Source organism: Hippopotamus amphibius, chromosome 8 (genome assembly GCF_030028045.1).
Source record: "Hippopotamus amphibius kiboko isolate mHipAmp2 chromosome 8, mHipAmp2.hap2, whole genome shotgun sequence".
Classification (NCBI taxonomy): Eukaryota; Metazoa; Chordata; class Mammalia; order Artiodactyla; family Hippopotamidae; genus Hippopotamus; species Hippopotamus amphibius.
Genome location: NC_080193.1, coordinates 119,563,427 through 119,581,612, shown reverse-complemented (window position 1 = coordinate 119,581,612; position 18,186 = coordinate 119,563,427). Strand labels below are relative to the sequence as shown.

Below are 18,186 nucleotides of genomic sequence, written 5' to 3'. Positions count from 1 at the left end.
TCTGCTTCCTTCTCCAACTTTTCCTCCTGTCTCTCTCTCCATTCCCCATTCTATTCCTTCCACACGTCCCCCAAGTGGCTGGGGAATTTCCAGCTTCCGGATTTTCAAATGGCCCTTCAACCCACCTGGACCACTACCCCCACATCAAGCATGGCAGGCTTCTTCTTATCTTATTGGAATCCACCAAAATGCCTCTTCTTCAGAGAAAACTTCCCTAACCACCAGGAATGAATTCAGATTTTGTGAGCCCTGAAGCTTAAACAATTTGGGAGAAACTTTTTTCTGGAAAACTTTTAAATCTTAAATTTGTAAATCTTATAAAAACACATGATCATGGGACTCCTCTGGCCAGGACAAGTGAAGGACCCTCAAGTTAGTGTCATTAACTTCAGAGTGATTCTCACTCCACGACTATTCTTGTAAGCAGGTCCTCTCCACCCCCACCCCACCTCCACTCCGCAGTCTCTATTAGCGCAGCCTCTTTACCCTTCTTAGCCCTTCTCACCATCTGTCACTTGTCTGCCTCCTGCATCAGACTGTACATTCCAGCAGGGCGGGTACCATGCAAAAAAGCCCACCACCCAACATCACATCAAAGTGCCATTGAATGAGTGTGTGACAAACTGTCCCTTGAGTTGAACGATGCTAGATAAATGTAAAGAACTATTTTACAATTTACATTTGCATGTCATTAAAGCAGGCTTGTTTTCTGTCCCTCTCTCCCGTGAGAAGAAACTTAGAGGAAAATTCCCTGGTGGTCCAGTGGTTAGGACTCTGCACTGCCACTGCAGGGGGCACAGGCTTGATCCTGGTTGGGGAACTAAGATCCCACATGCCGTGTGGTGTGGCCAAAGAGAGAGAGAGAGAGAGAGGGAATGACATGATTCCTGGTACGGAAGAAACAATTGCTATGTCCTCTCTATCCACTCCAAGCCTCAGGAATTTTTAAGGCCACCTAATTTCCAGAGACAAAAAATCTGTTGTCTAAGAGGGTGGGCCTGGTTACCTGGGTCAAAGTCACCATCCTCTGTGTTTTGGGGGAAGTGTTCTGCATCAACATGGCTTCTGGCTGGTGACGCTCGTCAGGAACCAGGCGCCAGCATCCTCTGTGGAGCCCTGGGCTCTTCCCAGGCTCAGGCCTCTCCTCTCTGGATATGTTTGTGCACCCATTGCCTTGTTATGTTCACATTTTTGTTTGTTGGCCTGTCCTCATCACTGCAAGAGGTTTCCCCAGTCTTGGGGCTGTGGCTCTGAGAAGAGCATCATGGAAAGGGCCTGGAGTTTTTCTCCAAGGAGAGCTAACACCTTAAGCCAGGTGTATGTGGAACTCACACACTCTTTCCTGAACTCGAAGGAGAAAAGTAGAACTTGAAATTTTCCAGACTTGCTAAGATGATAGTCAACCTAAGTCTGAAATACTTTCCAATTTGGCAATTTAGTGTAGAGTGTTGAGCAGGTACTTGGGGGGCGGGAAGCATAGCTTTTATAATTGTAGCTAAATATTTTATGTAAATCGACGTTTTCTTGTGCTAAAACCTGCAGGGTAACCTGCCAATAGCAGGAATAATTATTAAACCTCAGAATTATGTACAAATGGAAAATCATTAAATGATTTCCAGCGTACTCTTTTTGAATGGGAGGGATGATAAATAAACCACTTTCGTAAATTATTGAAATTTGGTTTTACCTGGAATAGACAAAGGTGAGTGGGGCTGCTCTCAGTTTCAGAATGCTACAAAAATCGTGTCTGCCTCCCATTTAAAATCCCTCAATGTCCTCAAAAAAGAATAAGCTGAATAAACCCAGAAATGAACTCGAGGTTCTTCTGTATTTGTATGAACAAACTACATTTCATTTGTTGAGTGGCTCAGGACCTAAACTATTCATTTATTTGTGGCAGTTTAAACAGTCAGCTGCAGTGTCTATTTTACGGTTAAATTACCCTGAACTAAGTTAATTATGGTGGCAATTGAACCTCAATCCTATACCTTGCAAATTGAACCTTGGTATGACCATATTCCATTCTAAGCTACAGTGTATCAAACACAAACTTCTGACTGGGAGCATTTTCAGAATCAATTTACATTCAAATAAAAGGGCACTCCAGTGAGAGGCACATTAAGATGTTTAAATTATGGGGCATGTGGGATTCATCAAGCAAGGAAAGCAGTTGTAAATCAAGCTTATGGTGAATGGGTTAAACACACAAGGGGGTTTTAGTGCAGGAGCAACACTTCCCAGTATCTTTTTCTAGTTTTAGCAACTTAAATGGAAATGTGAAGGAAATAGCAAGGAGTAAATAAGGTTTTTACAAATGACAACTACCAACCATATTTATAGTTTTCTACTGTTACTGTCATACCAGCTTGAAAAATGAGGAATAATTAGCACTAGGAACATGTTTCAATACACAAAACTAGAATGAATGGGAGGGAGGGCAGGAGAGTAATGAGACTGGCAGTGTGAGGGGCTTTAAGAGAATTACCCTTTGTTCTTGCTTCTTTTGTAGATACTACTATTTTGTATTATATGTGGATTTTCCCTGCTGGGTTATCTATTCCACTTCTGACCTTCACTTCCTAGCCCTGAGCCTTGAAACAAAATAGGTGTTTTTTGAATGGATGTGCAGAGAACGAAGCGGCACTCTCTGTCTGGATACCTGAGCACCCATTCACGCAGGACTTTATTCCTAAAGGATGTGCCTTTGCAGGAACAACAACAACAACAACATAACACTATTGGGTGGTCACATGGATCCTATGAACACCTCGCTTTCATGGCTCTCCCCTTTCAATCCCCTTTTCTTTACTCTAGGCCCTATGTACTCTCGTGCAGCTTCTAGGCCTCTTTCTGCCCTAGCTACTTAATTAATACTAGGAAATGCTGACTTGATATATTTCTAAGCCCTTGCATTTTAAGCAGATTCCTAAAGAGAACAATGTTCAACCCACAAGTTGAATTTCTAATGATAAAATTTTAGGTAAAATTCTCTTTAAGCACAAGTCTAACTTTTCTTAGTAGTTAATTTCTCTATGCTACCAAAACCACCTATTTCCTTAAGTCCAACAAAATATAAAATAATTCAAATTAGTCAGGGAGCATTTGATTAGATCCACAAAGCTAGGCAAACTACGGCCCAAGGGCTAAATCCAGCCTACCTCCTGTTTTTTGTAAATAAAGTTTTATTGGAACACCACCACACTTATTCATGTACGTATTGTCAATGTTTGCCTTTGAGCCTCAGTGGCAGAGCTTGCAACAGAGACTGTATGACCCACAAAGCCTTAAGTATTTACCATGTAATCCCTGGGTTAGGCTGTTCCCTTTTTCAGCTGGCTCTTAGGTTATCTTCTATTTTTCCAGTATGTATTAGTCCAAGCCCTTGTGAGTTATTCTTACTTCCAAGTTTCAGTAAAAGCTGCCTCTGTTTTGAGAACCCTCAGTGTGTAGCCTGGAATGCAGAGCCTGCACTTTTGAAACATAAACACTTTGTCTCAATATAATTTTAGTACTTCTGGAACTCCCTAGGAAATGAAAAACACCAAGAAGCTCCTCTGACAAAATTCAGCTCACACTGAGAACACATATCTTTGCAAGAGGTCTCTCCTTGCTCACCTAAACCATGAACAATAACCTTTTCAGAGAGCCAAACTTTTACCAATAACATTAAGAGAAAATTGTTTGACCTGCTTTGCCCCATGATGTGAAATAATTTATTACTTATAATAGATAATAGTTAAGTATAAAAGTCCAATTCCACTTAAAAGTTGAAACATTAAGTGAATTAATCTGGAAGTTGACATCTCCATTAAGATAACCAGCATAAAGATATGAAGCTTTCTATAGGTTTACCATCCTCTATATTTAAAAGTGACTGGAGAAGTATTTTGGTTGATCTCCAAAATAAATCATATTTGAAATAACTTTGTATCAGTGATGTAAGTATTGAGTTGGCCAAGAAAGTTCGTTCGGGCTTTTCTGTAACATCTTATGGAAAAACCTGAATGAAATTTTTGGCCAACCCAGTATTTGTGGAATTGAGTACTATGTCATTTTTACAAAATCTTATCTTTTAAAAAAATGAAGAAGTATTCATTTAGTCTCCTGATCATGTTACTCTCTAAGCACATCTGCTGGGCCGGAGGAGGAAAAGGAAAACGATTTCAATCATCTTCAACTTGAGGATGAGTTGGGGGATTTTTTTGAGTCTGGCATCATAAAGATGGAGGAGAGAGAACAGGGCAGGGACCAGCGTCTCTTGGAAGCCACTTTTCTTCTCCGATTAAGCACTTGTGAGAGCCCTGTTTGAGAACTAACTCATAGAAAGTATTCAAGAGTAAAAGGTGGAATAATTCTGACACTTACTAAACACCTCCCATGCTCTAAGCACTGCCCAGCAGGCTCCAGCCAGCTCAGCTCACCTGATCTTAAAACTTGGAGTGTAGACGAAACAGCCAGTAAGTTGCAAAGCAAGAATTTGAATCCAGGTGCCCTAACAAAGGTCTTTTCAAGGTATGATATGGGGACCATTTTGAACGACAGTGTCTCTAAGGAAAAAGGAGTGAGGGCAGCTGTAGTTCCAGGCTGATGCACTGGGTGTTTACAACGTCAGGAAGCACTTATCTTTTTATCAGCAATCGCATTGGTGAAAAACATATAACTTGGGGAGTAAGAATAAGGTGGTCTGAGGCCCAGCTCTGCTACTTACATAACTCTGAGGTTCTAAATTCTTGATTTCTTCATCTGTTTAATGGAAATAAAAATTCCTCCTTCACAGACTTTCAAGGATGACATGAGGTAATACACATGCCAATGTTTGCTGGAGCCACTGTTAGACATTATTACCCCAAGGAGGTAAATTATCAGAGGTATAACTGTACTGTTTTCGGTAATATTAGTACAGACGGCAACCATATTTTAAAATTCTATCAGTTGGATTTCAGTAACAGTATTAGACATTTCCTCTTTACGTCACTTTCACCCATGTTCTTAAAAGCTTGTATTATTAAAATATTAAAATTCAGTCTAAATAAACACCATTCTTGAAATATCTAATTTTTCAGTCATTTTACTTGTTGAAGGATAATAGCAAATAATTTCTTGCAGAAGACAATAAGTAGTGCTATTTACTCACAGTGATTATAATTTTTGTATTTGCCTTCTTAATCTACAACAGATGTGGAATGACAGGGCTTTGTCCCACCCCACCCCCAGTGCTCAGTGCAACATATGGCATCGAAGCAGATTACACTCTGGATGTGACACAGTAACATACTCACGTACCCATGAAGAGGATCCAAGTTTGCTGTTATTGTAGTCTTTGCTAGTTTATTCAGCATGTGTCTAACATTTTGATGTTTTTATTTGGCTAGGAAAATTAAAATCCTGAAGATGAACAAAATTTTCCAAAGAAATGTTAAATGAATTTTGTAGATCTCAAGGTTACTGACAAGGAGGCATATATATTAAATTTTTAGTGGCTTTGAAAGTTAATACCTGTCAGAAAAGCCCATAGAGGGGCATTAATTAGATGTATGTGTATTCTGGCAATTACAGAGTAGAAATGATTTTGCAGTCTGATTAGAAACGTGACCATTAAGATAAAAAATCATGTCATCCTCCAAAAGGGGCTATACATAATTTATTAACGGAGATACTCTAACTTTCAAACTGAAAAAGCAAATGTACTTTACTCATGGACCGTCTACTAGAAACTGTATGTTAGACCTTATGTTAGAAACTGTGACTGACAGGGCCATGGAGGGTGGAAAAAAACACAGCTGCATCTAAAACTCTGATCCTCTTTTGCTTATAAAGATCACAATTGTGTGTGTGTTGAGCATAAATTGTGTCAAATCTCTACACAAAAATTATTCCCCTCCCCCCCAAAAAAAGAAAACTGCAGGAGCTGGAAACAGCTGTGGCTTTCATTATACATCAAAAGATTTTGCTACTTAAAATTCCTCTTACTATGGTTTCGAAGAGTCGATGACATTTTGTGGATTTGAGAAACCAATTCCTTTAAACCTCCTGCAGTCAGTTCTTGCCCTTCATCGTTAACATGAGAAAGGCATGAGAGACACAGGAAGATGCAGAAGCACTACTTTCCAGCCCTCAGTCCTTGAAGCTCAAATGGAGATCAGGATGAGAGATACTGAGGTGCAGTTCATCTACTGTGGGACTTCACTACTATCCCGTGACACGCAAACTCCCCTTTTTGGACTACAACAGCAGCATCTGGAAAGAAATGCCCTGTCAGCCATCTGAGAATAAAGCCCAAAGGGCAGACGGTGAAAATACCTGAAAGCAACCATATGGCAGCTCAAAGACTATGTGGTCCTGAGAACTCCTTCTTCCGGAATTGTGGAAATTGTTGGGGCTTGGGGATCAGTCAGGAGGCGGGGATGTTCTCTTACTTCCAAAAAAGAGAATGTAGATGAATTGTTATTTACCATTTTAGGAAATCTTTGCTCAGGAATGAATTTCATCCTTGCATGTCTGTCCTTGTGGAAGAAAACAGCACCATTTGCTTCATAAGTGTTTTCTTTTCAGCATACCACAGCCTAGAAATTTGGCTCTACTAATACTAATATCAAATACGTAAATTTATGAGAATGAGACTTTCAAGTGATGGGCACAGGCTCTAAAGAACCCTGCTGGAGGAAGATGTAAGAGCATCATTTGTTCCCCATGGTCCCCGAGGGACCACTGCAGCTTGGGTAATGAGAATGAGCATTTGTTTCAAAAGTCAGAATCACCTCTCTCCTGACAACCATAATTCCTTTTATTAAGCACATTTTACTTAGCATTAAACAGCACAAATCCAAATGATAAAATGCAGGCCACCGCACAGGCCTGTAATTCAGTTCAGCTTGGGTGTGAGTGTATGGACACACACACACACACACACGGTAACACACACATACACACACACACACCCAGAATCTTGCACATTTTACCATCCTGCAACTACAGCATTTTATAGAGCTACATATCTTTTAAAAATAACACCCTGGTGCACATGCATACACAATTTCTTTTCCTGGTCAAATGCAGCACAAGTGAGATTTATTTTAAAAAGAAGAAGAAAACGAAAAAAGACTTACACCAATGGGTTTATCTAAAAGGAAGCAAATGAAACAGAGCTATGCTGATAACAGCTGATGTCTGGTTATAATTCACTTCCCTAATGCTGATTAATATATTCACAAACAAACCAAATGTATTGCCAAAAGAAAAATGCTGCTGTCAGCACCCCAACAGCTACTGGTTTCAGTTGTGCTTCTCGATCAGGCAAAATGTTCTTTCCCCAGCTCCTAACACTGTTTATCTTGCCTCCTGCCAATCTTGCAAATAGTTCATCTTGTGTGTCATTTCCTCATAAATGCTTCCTGGTGCTTGACTGCTTTGCCTGTGTGGCATTTGATTTCAAACTGCCATTTTACCTTTATAAACATTTAGAACTTTCTAAGCGTGAGGTGAATGCCCAAAAGGCATGCAAAAATGAGGCTGTAATTAGATCAGCAAGGTATGCTTTGCAGCCTATCTAGCTTTCTGTGTATACCAGAAATCTCTCTTTGCATCTAATATTGCATTCCCAATCTGGGTGCAGAACAGTAAATTAACATTTATTCCAGCAAAGAGGCCCTGGTATCAACATGTTTAATTTATTATTATTGCAAAGAACAGTTTTCCCATGATTACTGAAATAGAATACATATAATATATTTAAGGGTCTGCACCCAGCCCACAAAAAAGGGGGGTAGGGTTGGAGGGAAGGAGAAAAGCAGAAAACAAAAGAGAAAATAGAAGTAATATCAGTTACCACCTGATTTTTGTGGTAAAAAATAGAATATGACGTGCAATAGTGCAATTTTCCTTTGCTAGTCCAGCAATGCAAGTCTTAAGAGGAAGTCCACTGAGGATTTTCTGCATTTCAGGATTTAGTTGCGTGTTTGCTGGGGGTTAGAGTTCCTGCCAGACTTCTGACTCTGAGTGGAATCACTATGGCTAGAATCACTTTTATTCAGTCCAAGATGACGGAGCTTCATATCCCAGCGCTGTGAAATTTAAAACAGAAAATGGTCACAAGCACATATTACCAGGGTCATCATTTCTACTGTTCTAACAACTGAATAAGACTGCAAAATCAGATCTCGAAAGCACATTACTGCTTTTCCAAAAGTATAAAATCTATATCCCGGGGTAACAATGAGATGGATGCTATATAAACATAATCCTTTGATTTGAAAAAGCACAAAACTGGCCACCTGTAATATATCAGTAGTGCTTTCATATCAAATCTTAAAATCTCCAGTAAATGGTGACACAAATAAATATATATCGATATCTGTGGGTATTTCCTGAGGTCACATACACAGTCTAGTACTTTATGGGTGATCAGCAAATGGAAGATTTACATAGAAAATTTGAAGAAAGGGCTACTTTTTATTTTCCTCTCTTATGACCCGTAAAAACACAGCCTTTTAAACCTATGTGATTTGAGCAGTGAAAAAAATGAAAATGGGGAGAAGGGGTAGAGTCCCTTAAAAATATTTTCTAAATAATATCTACCAAATGCAACAAAACAGAACAAAGTTCTGCCCTCATTCCACGTTTTACAAAGCAGACATCACTCATGTTTCTAATAACTACAACCAAGCTTATTAATATTTCATATTAAGAATTTCAATAATGTTTACATGTAATATAATAAATTAAAAGGAAGTTATACTGTGGTGCTATAGGTAGTAAATAAGAATAAGGCCTATACCAGTACTTCTTAAACTTCATCAAATATAGAAATAACTTGGAGATCTTGTTAAAATTGCAAATCCTCATTCAGTGGGTCTGGGATGTGGTCCAAGATTTTCATACCTAATAAGCTCCCAGGTGATGCTAATGTTGCTGGTCCAGGGACCACACTTTGAGCAGGAAGGAGCTAATGTCAGATGGCCCAAGTTCAAATTCTAACTCCATCAGTTACCATTCGAAGATTCTTGAACTTACTATACCTTATCACCTAAACATTAGAATTAATTCTAGCAACTGCTTAGTGTTCCAAAGATTAACAGGTGAAAAATGTGTAAAATTCTTAGTAGACAACAAATTCTCTATTTTCAACAACTGAAAGTAATTATTCACTTTAGCATACTTATTCCACAACCTTATTGTGGAGTAGGTGTGGGTTTTCATATATAAAAAAAAAAAGTCTGATTTTCAGCTTCCCAAGGCAGGCCAAATATCTTGATTTAAACAACCTGCTATTACAGAGACTTAGGTTTAAAAAAAAAAATTGCATGGCAAAACCATAAAGAGGTCTTTATTTAATTCTTGATCTATTCCTGAGAACAACAATAAAATCAGCTGAAAAGGACAACTCGTATTTTTAAAAAAAACAGTATCCTCCATAAAACTCTTTTTTACATCTTCAAAACTTACAGGAAAACTAAAGATCTCAATAATTCTAGCCAAAAGAGGTTTCCCATTCATGGTATTTAACCCTGAGTTCTGCATATGAATTAAAAATTGTTCGAGTTATTTCTTCCCTTCAGCATGTTTAAATCCAGACTGAAAATATAAATGAGTTTGCAATAATAACTGTGAATTCCCTGTAGAAAGCAATGGAAAATATGTTTGCCTTACTAAGAAACAGGACAAACAAGCCATGTGTCCTGGGTCTTTACATGATGATAATTGTTTTGGTACCAAAAGAGAAGCAGCAAGCCGTGTTATATGCTTTGCAGCAATGATGTTGAAAGCTCTTCCAACTGGTACAGGAATTTAGGACAAATTCCTGTTCTGCATTAGCAAGCAGAAAACTGAATTAAAAGAACAGTAAGAGATTCCAGCATACTGAAGAAGACCCACTTTTTAACAGACACCAAACAAATTGAAAAGAGGTACAAATAGAGAACTCTCATGAGTCTGAACTTGAAATACATCTCACTTTTGACAAAATATTGGGGGAGAAAAAAAAGCTTACTGGAGGGTATTTTCTCTCTGCAAAATAATGCCCTCTACATTTTTGTAGGTCACTTAAACTGAAATGTGTCTGCTGTGTCAAGTGCCAGATGTATAAGATAAACTGCCCAGGGGTGTTTAACTTACCCTGTAAATGTTTCCCAAGCCTTCAAACTCACAGAAGGAAGAGGATGTATTATGTTTGGTACAATTCCCACTCTCCCCTCCCCCCACTTCCTGCCCACTACACACACGCAAGCGCGCACATACACACAAACCCTTTTTGATTTTTTGCCCCTCTGTGTATACTCCCCACACATTCCTTGTGTTGAAACAGATTTGCTTAGTAAGGGGAAATGGAACCTTCTATAATATGGTGATTTACTGTGATTTTTTAAAAATGCATCACTCGCAGAATCTAAGAGTCATTGGCTTAATAATAAAGCTATGTTACTGCTCTAAGGACCTAGTTTGGTCAGATCTCTTATACACAGATGAAAGTGGCTGCACCTTGCACATAGGAACTGGTGTCTATGCATTGGGACAATATTGGCAGTTTTCCACCCATGCTTTATTCTCCCCATCTTCTCTGACTCACAGAACTGCAATTGTTCAAGGAACCAACATATTGCAGCTAAAAAAAAAACTACATTTTCCAGCTTCTCTTGCAGCTAGGGATGGAGAGGAGACCCAGTCCTAAGTAAACTTGCTATGTGGGACACCTGGAATCTCTTTTTACCTCCCTTTTCTTTTTCCCTGAAATGTAGATGTGATGTGGAGGTAGGGCAGCCATCCTGTCACCTCCAGCTAAACTTGAACATGGAAACAATATCTTTAAAAATGACAGAGTCGTAAGCTAGAAGGAGCCTGGAGCCCTAATGATAACGTGGAGCCACCCAAGCAGGGCTGGACTAACTACAACTAGATTTCCCATGATGAGAAGTTAGGCAGCTGTAGTTACATCTCTGATACACATACAGAGAATTCGCTCCTTAAATGAAACAGACAGTATAAACAAACTCAGTTCTTAGAATATTAAATATATATGTATCAGGTTTTAATATTTCTCATGTAGTTGAGGGCAGCTATTTTGTTTACATGACAAATGGCTGGCTTTCTACTTTTGTTTTCTGTTTTTCCCTTTGAATACAAAATGTAGGCTTACCTTAACTTTTTTACCAAGTCGATCCTTCCATTTCTCAGCAATAGAACCTTCCACCAACAGCAATCTGTATTTTTAAAGAAGCAACCATTTTTGAAATATTAAAATATATTACTGAAAAGCACAAGGAATTATTGTCAAGAAAGACTTATTGTTAATACCAGAATAGGACAGCCAAGTTTTAGAACAGCAATTCTCAACTACTTGGGAGTCATGGACCCCTTTAAGAACAAATGAACTTATGATCCCTCTTCCCAGGAAAATGCACACCCACAAATTTCCCGCAGAGACTTTCCTATCCAATACATGAAATTGAAGGATCCAACTAAAACCGTCTTTAATCCCCCAGAAGGTAGACGGATCCCAGAGTAAGGACCCTGGAGTCATTACTTGGAAACCTTACAGAGTGAATTACCTGGAGCGTTCCTCGTCTTCATAGCCCATGATGAGATACTCCTCGCTAACGTTAAGTGGAGGACACAGGCAACCAGAGCTGGTGTAAAGGTTAACAGTGTCTCTTGGAATGTTTACCAGAGAAGCCTTTAAAATCTCCTTCACCTCCACCACTGCAGTCACATCATGGCACCTGACCTTTACTTCTTTAACTTTAGCCCGAATGACTGGATAAAAGACAATACAGCTGATGTGGTAATATGATACACAATAGGCACCCCCATTCAAAAAAAGACACGTAGGCTTCTTTCTAGTCAATTCATATCCACTTGATGCTCAATGAATACAGAGGAAAACTCAACCAGATATTTTTGCCTTGACACACTGTACACGCGTCCCCTTAATGTTCAGCTCTGATCCCCTTCAAACTTGTGTGTATGTTTATATTTGCGTGTATGCATGCATATGTCTGTGCATGTATTTCATGCTGAGAAACCATTTAGATAATCAAAGATTGAGTGAATCTGGATATAATTTTCCTTCAAAATTTCATTTTGGGTGTATGTATGCGCAGTTTCAGTTATGCCAAGAGGAATTTAATATATCAATTTCACTATATGTAAAGATCTAGTACTTAAATATACTTGGTTTCTTTGTCAGCATTCTTCTATCAGGTCTGTTAATAGCTTTTCTAAAGAGTTGGGGTTTTCTTTAGTGTCGTCAAGTTGTTTTGTCCTACGGTGTTCCCAAACTGGTTCTTCAATCTTTCCACCTTCCTCATCTTAGCTCACCGTTCAGACATCAGCTTCTTTCTTCCATTGTTTCAATATAGATTATCTTTCAAATCTTTCTCCTTTAGGTATACTGCATTTTCTTTTTGAATAAAAACCGTCCCCACTCATGTTCTATGGAATATGGTCTAACACGTCAGTTGCATTAATCTACCTCTCTCAAGGGATATACGAGCACCCAATTTATCTTATGAGACTCAGCTTGACTTCTCAATATAAAGACAAACTGCCTTAAAAATAATCAATTCAGTTGCAAAGTCAAAGTATTTGACTCAGAATCTAGAAAGTATAGTTCTGCTTCTTCTCTGTATTTCTCTCCTTTGGAAGAGCCAAATTCTTTAGATTCCTACTTCTGGTAAAGGAGCTTTTTACTTTTTTTTCTAAAGGGAGAGTTTGAAAAAGCCTAAGAAGCAAAAATGTCAATTAGTAAGAAGCCAATGGCTTTTGCCCAGGCAGTCTCATTGCTCTAGTTCAATATCCATGGACATTATACAGAGGAAAACACAACATATCCAAATGAATGTACTTTTTGAAAGCCTCTTAGGCACATATCTGTAAACCACTTTCATCTGAGTCCCTTCCCACATATTTTAGGGGTTTTGGACTACAAAGAAAAAAGTAATCCATGAAAATATAAAGCCAGCTAATAAACCACTGCCCCCCATCAACGCCCCAATTCCATACAGAAACTTATTCAACAACATTCCGCCAGTACAACACACATACAATAAAAATTAAGCTACTAATTCTAAAAACTTTAGGACAAAACCTCCTTTTTGCCTCACAGGTATTTCAATCTTCACAGAATTAGTTTTCTCAAGTACGAGAGCGTATAGCAAACAAAATGCAACTGCCCAGCTGTCCCTGCTTGGTGTGATTTGTTAGTAAAGCAGTCCCTTTTTATTAGTGTTCTATTCCTATTTTAACAAAGGATAAGATTGCCCTTTTTGAAATGTCATTTGGGAGAATCAGATGATAGATTCACAGCTCTAACGAGCAGACCTTTTTGTGTGTCCTGGCTTATGTGAATGTGCTTCATAGTGTTCATCAACTATCAGAGATTAGTGAACTGTGCAAACCTTCTCAAACTAATGATTTATTTACCCAGTGCGTCTACTATTTTCATTAGAAATTTTTAGCACATGTACCCACTCCAAAATAAATATCTCTCTACAAGACTTACTTTATTATTCAAGTAATTTTGTTAAAGCTCAAGCGCTTTTAACTGAAGTAATCTGAATGAAGCAGAGGTTTTATCTGAATTATCAATTGTTCCCACCCCCACTTTGTTTTCTCAGTAGACACATGTAGGTATTTAAGAAAGAGAAAAATCAACATATTTTGGAATTTAAAACATATTTTCTTTTCAGGGTTTTTCCCTCTGTTTAATCATTTCAGTGCTTGCTTTCCCCAAAGAAGCTCTGAGTAAGCCTCAGACAAGCGAAAATCCTTAAACTATGGGCACTCTTGTTATTATTTGGCTATGAGAAAGAAATTATTTTTTTCCATTTTCCGTATCCCATTTTCTGTTATAATACTCAGCTACCTTGTTGGAGATTTTTCTCTTCCCATGACTTGTGACCAGTAGTATTTTATCTTTTAACGAAAATAGTAGCGCTAACCATTGCAGCACTAAGAAGGTTGGATATAGTAAAAATTAATAAGTAAAATAAGTACAGTTTTTAATATAACTGTACTTAAAAGTTCATATAGCATTTTTCAATCTTACAAAGCTAAGCTCCTAAAAATCAAGACTTCCCTTTCTTTGTGATATTTCATATCGTTTTGTAGAGGAGAGGGTCCTCAGATGAGCAGCCAGGCATTTGACTTCCTAGGTAAATATTTCAACCTTGGAAAGTATGTCTACCATTGGCTAAGAGAAACTATAGATTCCTCTAAAGATGATTAGTAAACAAAAAATAAAAATTGATTCCATTGAAGAAAAACTTGAGAAACTAGGTATACTTATTATAAAGAGATTTAACTACACTGAATTTTTTACTTGATACCTTTCAATACACAGTACTCACAAAGATATCAAAGATTACTCTTATGGAGATTTACCCATTTCTCTCCTTCCAATTTCCAAAATTATAAAAGTAGGAATAAGTCCCCTGTGTATGTCCTATATCCTCTAAAGTAGGGTGTGTAAACTCAACAATAAAGCCCTCATTTTAATAAGGAAGGCGCCTTTAAAAATCTATTTAATTGCCATGTTTATTTATTTACTCAGCATCAACAAAGATAGTAACATGAACTTTATTAATCTCATAAATGCCGGGGGCAGGGAATCATAATAAAACGCCTGTGGAATACAGTAAATACCGATTTGCTCCTTATTTTATCAACGGGAAAACTCTATTAATTGAACCTTCGAAATATAATGGTAATTGATATTTGTGACTCTGAAGCGTACCAGTATCCAAAAGTACATTCTGAATAATCAAAGGAAGGACAACTTAGTTTCAATAATCACTGATAAAATAAGGATAACAGACCATCTCATGGGGCAGTTGAGAAAATCACAGAAGATAGTGTATGGAAACCACCTAACACAGTACCTGGCACAGAGACAGCAGGCTTTTTCTTCCTCCAGTTAAATTTGTGAGCTCATTGAGATCGGTAGCTCTTCAATTAACATTTTGTTTATCAGAATACCACATGTCTAGATCAGGCTAGATAACAAAACATTTCCTTAATTGAATACTAACAATCTCTGTGTTACTTTCCAACTCTCAATGTTTTCCTTGAGATAGACAGAAGAAATCCAGTTTGACCCTTTTAACCACTCAGACGCACTGAAGTGCCCCTTGTTTACCCCACTTACTCTTCACCCCGCTAAATCACAACTGATGACCTATTGCAGCTCCAAATCCTCCCCGGCCTGTCAGAAAGGGAAGAGTCCCTCCCAGCTGTTTTGAAACGTATCTCTGCGTACTTGATTGCATAGTTCTAAGATGCCAGCAATGCTGCCTGATATGCTTCAAAAAATCAAGCATTTGTTTAGAATGGTCCCTTTATGAGACATTTTAATTGCTAGGAACAGGGAAACTATGTTCTAAAAGTTGTCCTTGTTTATTTGTTTTTAAGCCTTATTCTTACTTACATATACACACACATCCTTTCTTAACCCAGCAGTTTATAAATCAATCATGACGTTATCCTTACCATAGTTGTAGTTGTTTCGGAAATAGGTCTTCTGTGTAGCTCTGATAGGTTTACATTTGCAGCGTTCTAAAAAACATAACATTTTATCTATTATAAGCAAAACTTCCATATTAGCTTTCTTTTGTTTATGCACATATTTTGGTAATATTAGATCCAAATTTGGTAGCAAGGAGGCTCTTAGCAATTCTATGTGTCTGGTCTCTTTCTCCTGGAACTATATTCACGTTTATTCTATCTACAGAGACTCTTACTGAATGTCAATATGCCCATAAATTCCCAGTCTCCAACAAACCACCCAAATGCTGAGGAAATACTCTTCACCCCCATGCATGAGGAGAGCATGACCCCAGAATTCTGAAAGACACATGCTTAGTGCTTGTGGCAGTAGAATCAATGCCAACTGAGAGGCAATTTATGCTTATGCTCGGGTAACTGGTTTACCCCTGTGCAGGACCACTTGCTTTCATAGCCATTTTACAGATTACATAGTACCCCTCCAAATATTAGTTTCTGGATCTAAAAGCAACTCAGTGAGATAAGCAGGTATTATTACAATCCAGCGAATTTACTGAAGTTCTTAAGAGAGGCATGAGTTCCTTCTTTTAATTAATATTTTTAATTTTTAAATTTTTAACTGAAGTATAAATGATTCACAATATTATATTAGTTTCAGGTGTACAACATAGTGATTCTCATAAGTACCTTCTACAGGCAGAATAACTGCTCTTAAATTCAGTGGTATTTTTATGTTTATTGGAGGAAATTACTATGTTCATATTTTGAAATGAGAAGTTCTGTGTTTTTTAAATATCTGGTGAGTGGTGACCAGAACACATTTTCTAGGTAATATAATACAGGTGTATGTAATAAATGTTGTAATTATCTCAAAATGTTTCATGTATTGGATAAATCATTTGACATCTTGGAAAGTGGATTGTCTATATTGTTTATAGGTTACTTAGCTAAGAAATATACAACATATATACATCATAACCGTAGTAAATTCTTAGTCATTAAAGTCAATATAAAAATAGGAAATAATACACAATTACCGTAGAAAGCATCTTAGTTTATGTAAAGATTTCTTTAAAATAGTACCCCTGAGTGTAAAGCAATTATATTCCAATAAAAAATAAATAAAATAAAATAAAATACATAACATTGTTAAAGTAAAACTTAAAAAAAAAAAGTACCCCTGAGAAAGCTTCGTTTAAGATGAAATGGTATGTGTTCCTTCTATTTTCACACAGAAGGAGGAAAAAAGAACATATGAATCACAGAAAAGAAGGCAACAAAAAAAATGTTGTTTAAAAAGTGCTTTATGTTAGTATGGAGACTAACAAAAGGCAGAAGCTTTTGTTGACCATTTGACAGTGTGTTTTCTAATCAACATAAATCTTATTTCCAGTTGAACTCACAGATAACATGCTTTGAAGTAGAAGTCCCAAAGGAAGTAACACTTCACTACCTGCTTTTCAATTTTAGAAATAAGCATCTCTGCTGGGGACAAGTGCTAATCTCCAAGGCAGGAGCAGCACCACCGTTGCTCTCACCCAGGGAGAAGTGAGGATGCCCTCAACGCCACTCACAGCAATTTCCTTGTTCTGCAGATGATTTTTTAACACTGTTTCTGTGGAATAACAATCCCAGCCCAATAAACAATAGATAAGATTAGTGCTGGTTGCTATTTTGAAGACTGTTCAAAAAATAACTCTCTTATTAGCAAAACACTTGTATTCCCATTTAAAATAGAACAGAAAGTTATCTAGTTCTATTGTACAGTTGTTTTACTTTGTACCAAAATATTACACATTTTTAAAAGAGAGATATTCTTGAGATGACATTATTTCTGAAGAAATAAATGCTATGGTCTTTGACTTACAAATTATCCTCACCCATATGTAGATATGGACTTGTGCTTTTCTAGCTCTTTAAAAATAGATATCTATTCATTAAAAATAATGCATGTAGATAAATTATCTACATATTTGTAATTCTTCAGAAAATTGCACACGTTCTAATAACAAATTCTTGGCAAAAATACACCAGCTGTCACTGGATTACATCTAATATGATGTTGTTACCATATAACTTTGCTTGAAGCATAAAAAATGGATTCCACAAAACTTTCCAGGCAGAGATTTTTCCAAAAAAATTATATCGTAAAATAATTTAGAAAGATTTCAAGTAGGTGTTTCCACAGCCATATGTACAACTACATGTATTAGCTAGGCTCTTTATTAATAGCTAATGACCTCAGCAATTATTTTCTTGGGACTAAACTTTGTTCCTCCTCAATGCATCTGCTTCTCCTGCTGGCCGCACAGGTGGCAATGCCATACTATGTTTGAAACCTTCCCTGTGCTCCAATCCCTAGCTCTTGCCATCAGCAAATATCTGTCTAGTTGAATTCACTAGTAACTCAATAAAATAACAGAGTAATAAGGAGGAGTGGGATTTTATATCCATAAGGCTCAAATACAGAAGAACTTTCACTTGTTTATGCTAACTCAACACAAACATATTCATACCTGAAGGTTTTCATGAAAAGTGTACCTTAGATCAACATATCTGGGAGATTATCCCTCTTCTAAAGTATTTCTACCCACATCTACACATATATGTCCAAAAGCCCAAGACCTGGGAAATGGCCAAAAAAAAAAAAAAAAAAAATCATAGAGGAATACACTACGTGCATTATTTACTACA

The 18,186-nt window shown here is 37.4% G+C and overlaps 1 protein-coding gene across 1 annotated transcript in view; it reads right to left on the bottom strand.

Moving 5' to 3' along the window:
- Window positions 1–6,763: 6,763 nt before the first annotated feature.
- Window positions 6,764–18,186, bottom strand: part of FRZB (frizzled related protein) — a 33,713-nt gene continuing 22,290 nt past the window's right edge. Inside the window, exons 3-6 of the mRNA XM_057745628.1 lie at window positions 15,478–15,543; window positions 11,541–11,745; window positions 11,129–11,192; window positions 6,764–8,060 (exon numbers count right to left, since the gene is read on the bottom strand). Of these exons, the coding sequence (XP_057601611.1) occupies window positions 7,944–8,060; window positions 11,129–11,192; window positions 11,541–11,745; window positions 15,478–15,543 (452 nt within the window). The 3' untranslated portion in view covers window positions 6,764–7,943. The remainder of the gene's footprint in view (window positions 8,061–11,128; window positions 11,193–11,540; window positions 11,746–15,477; window positions 15,544–18,186) is intronic.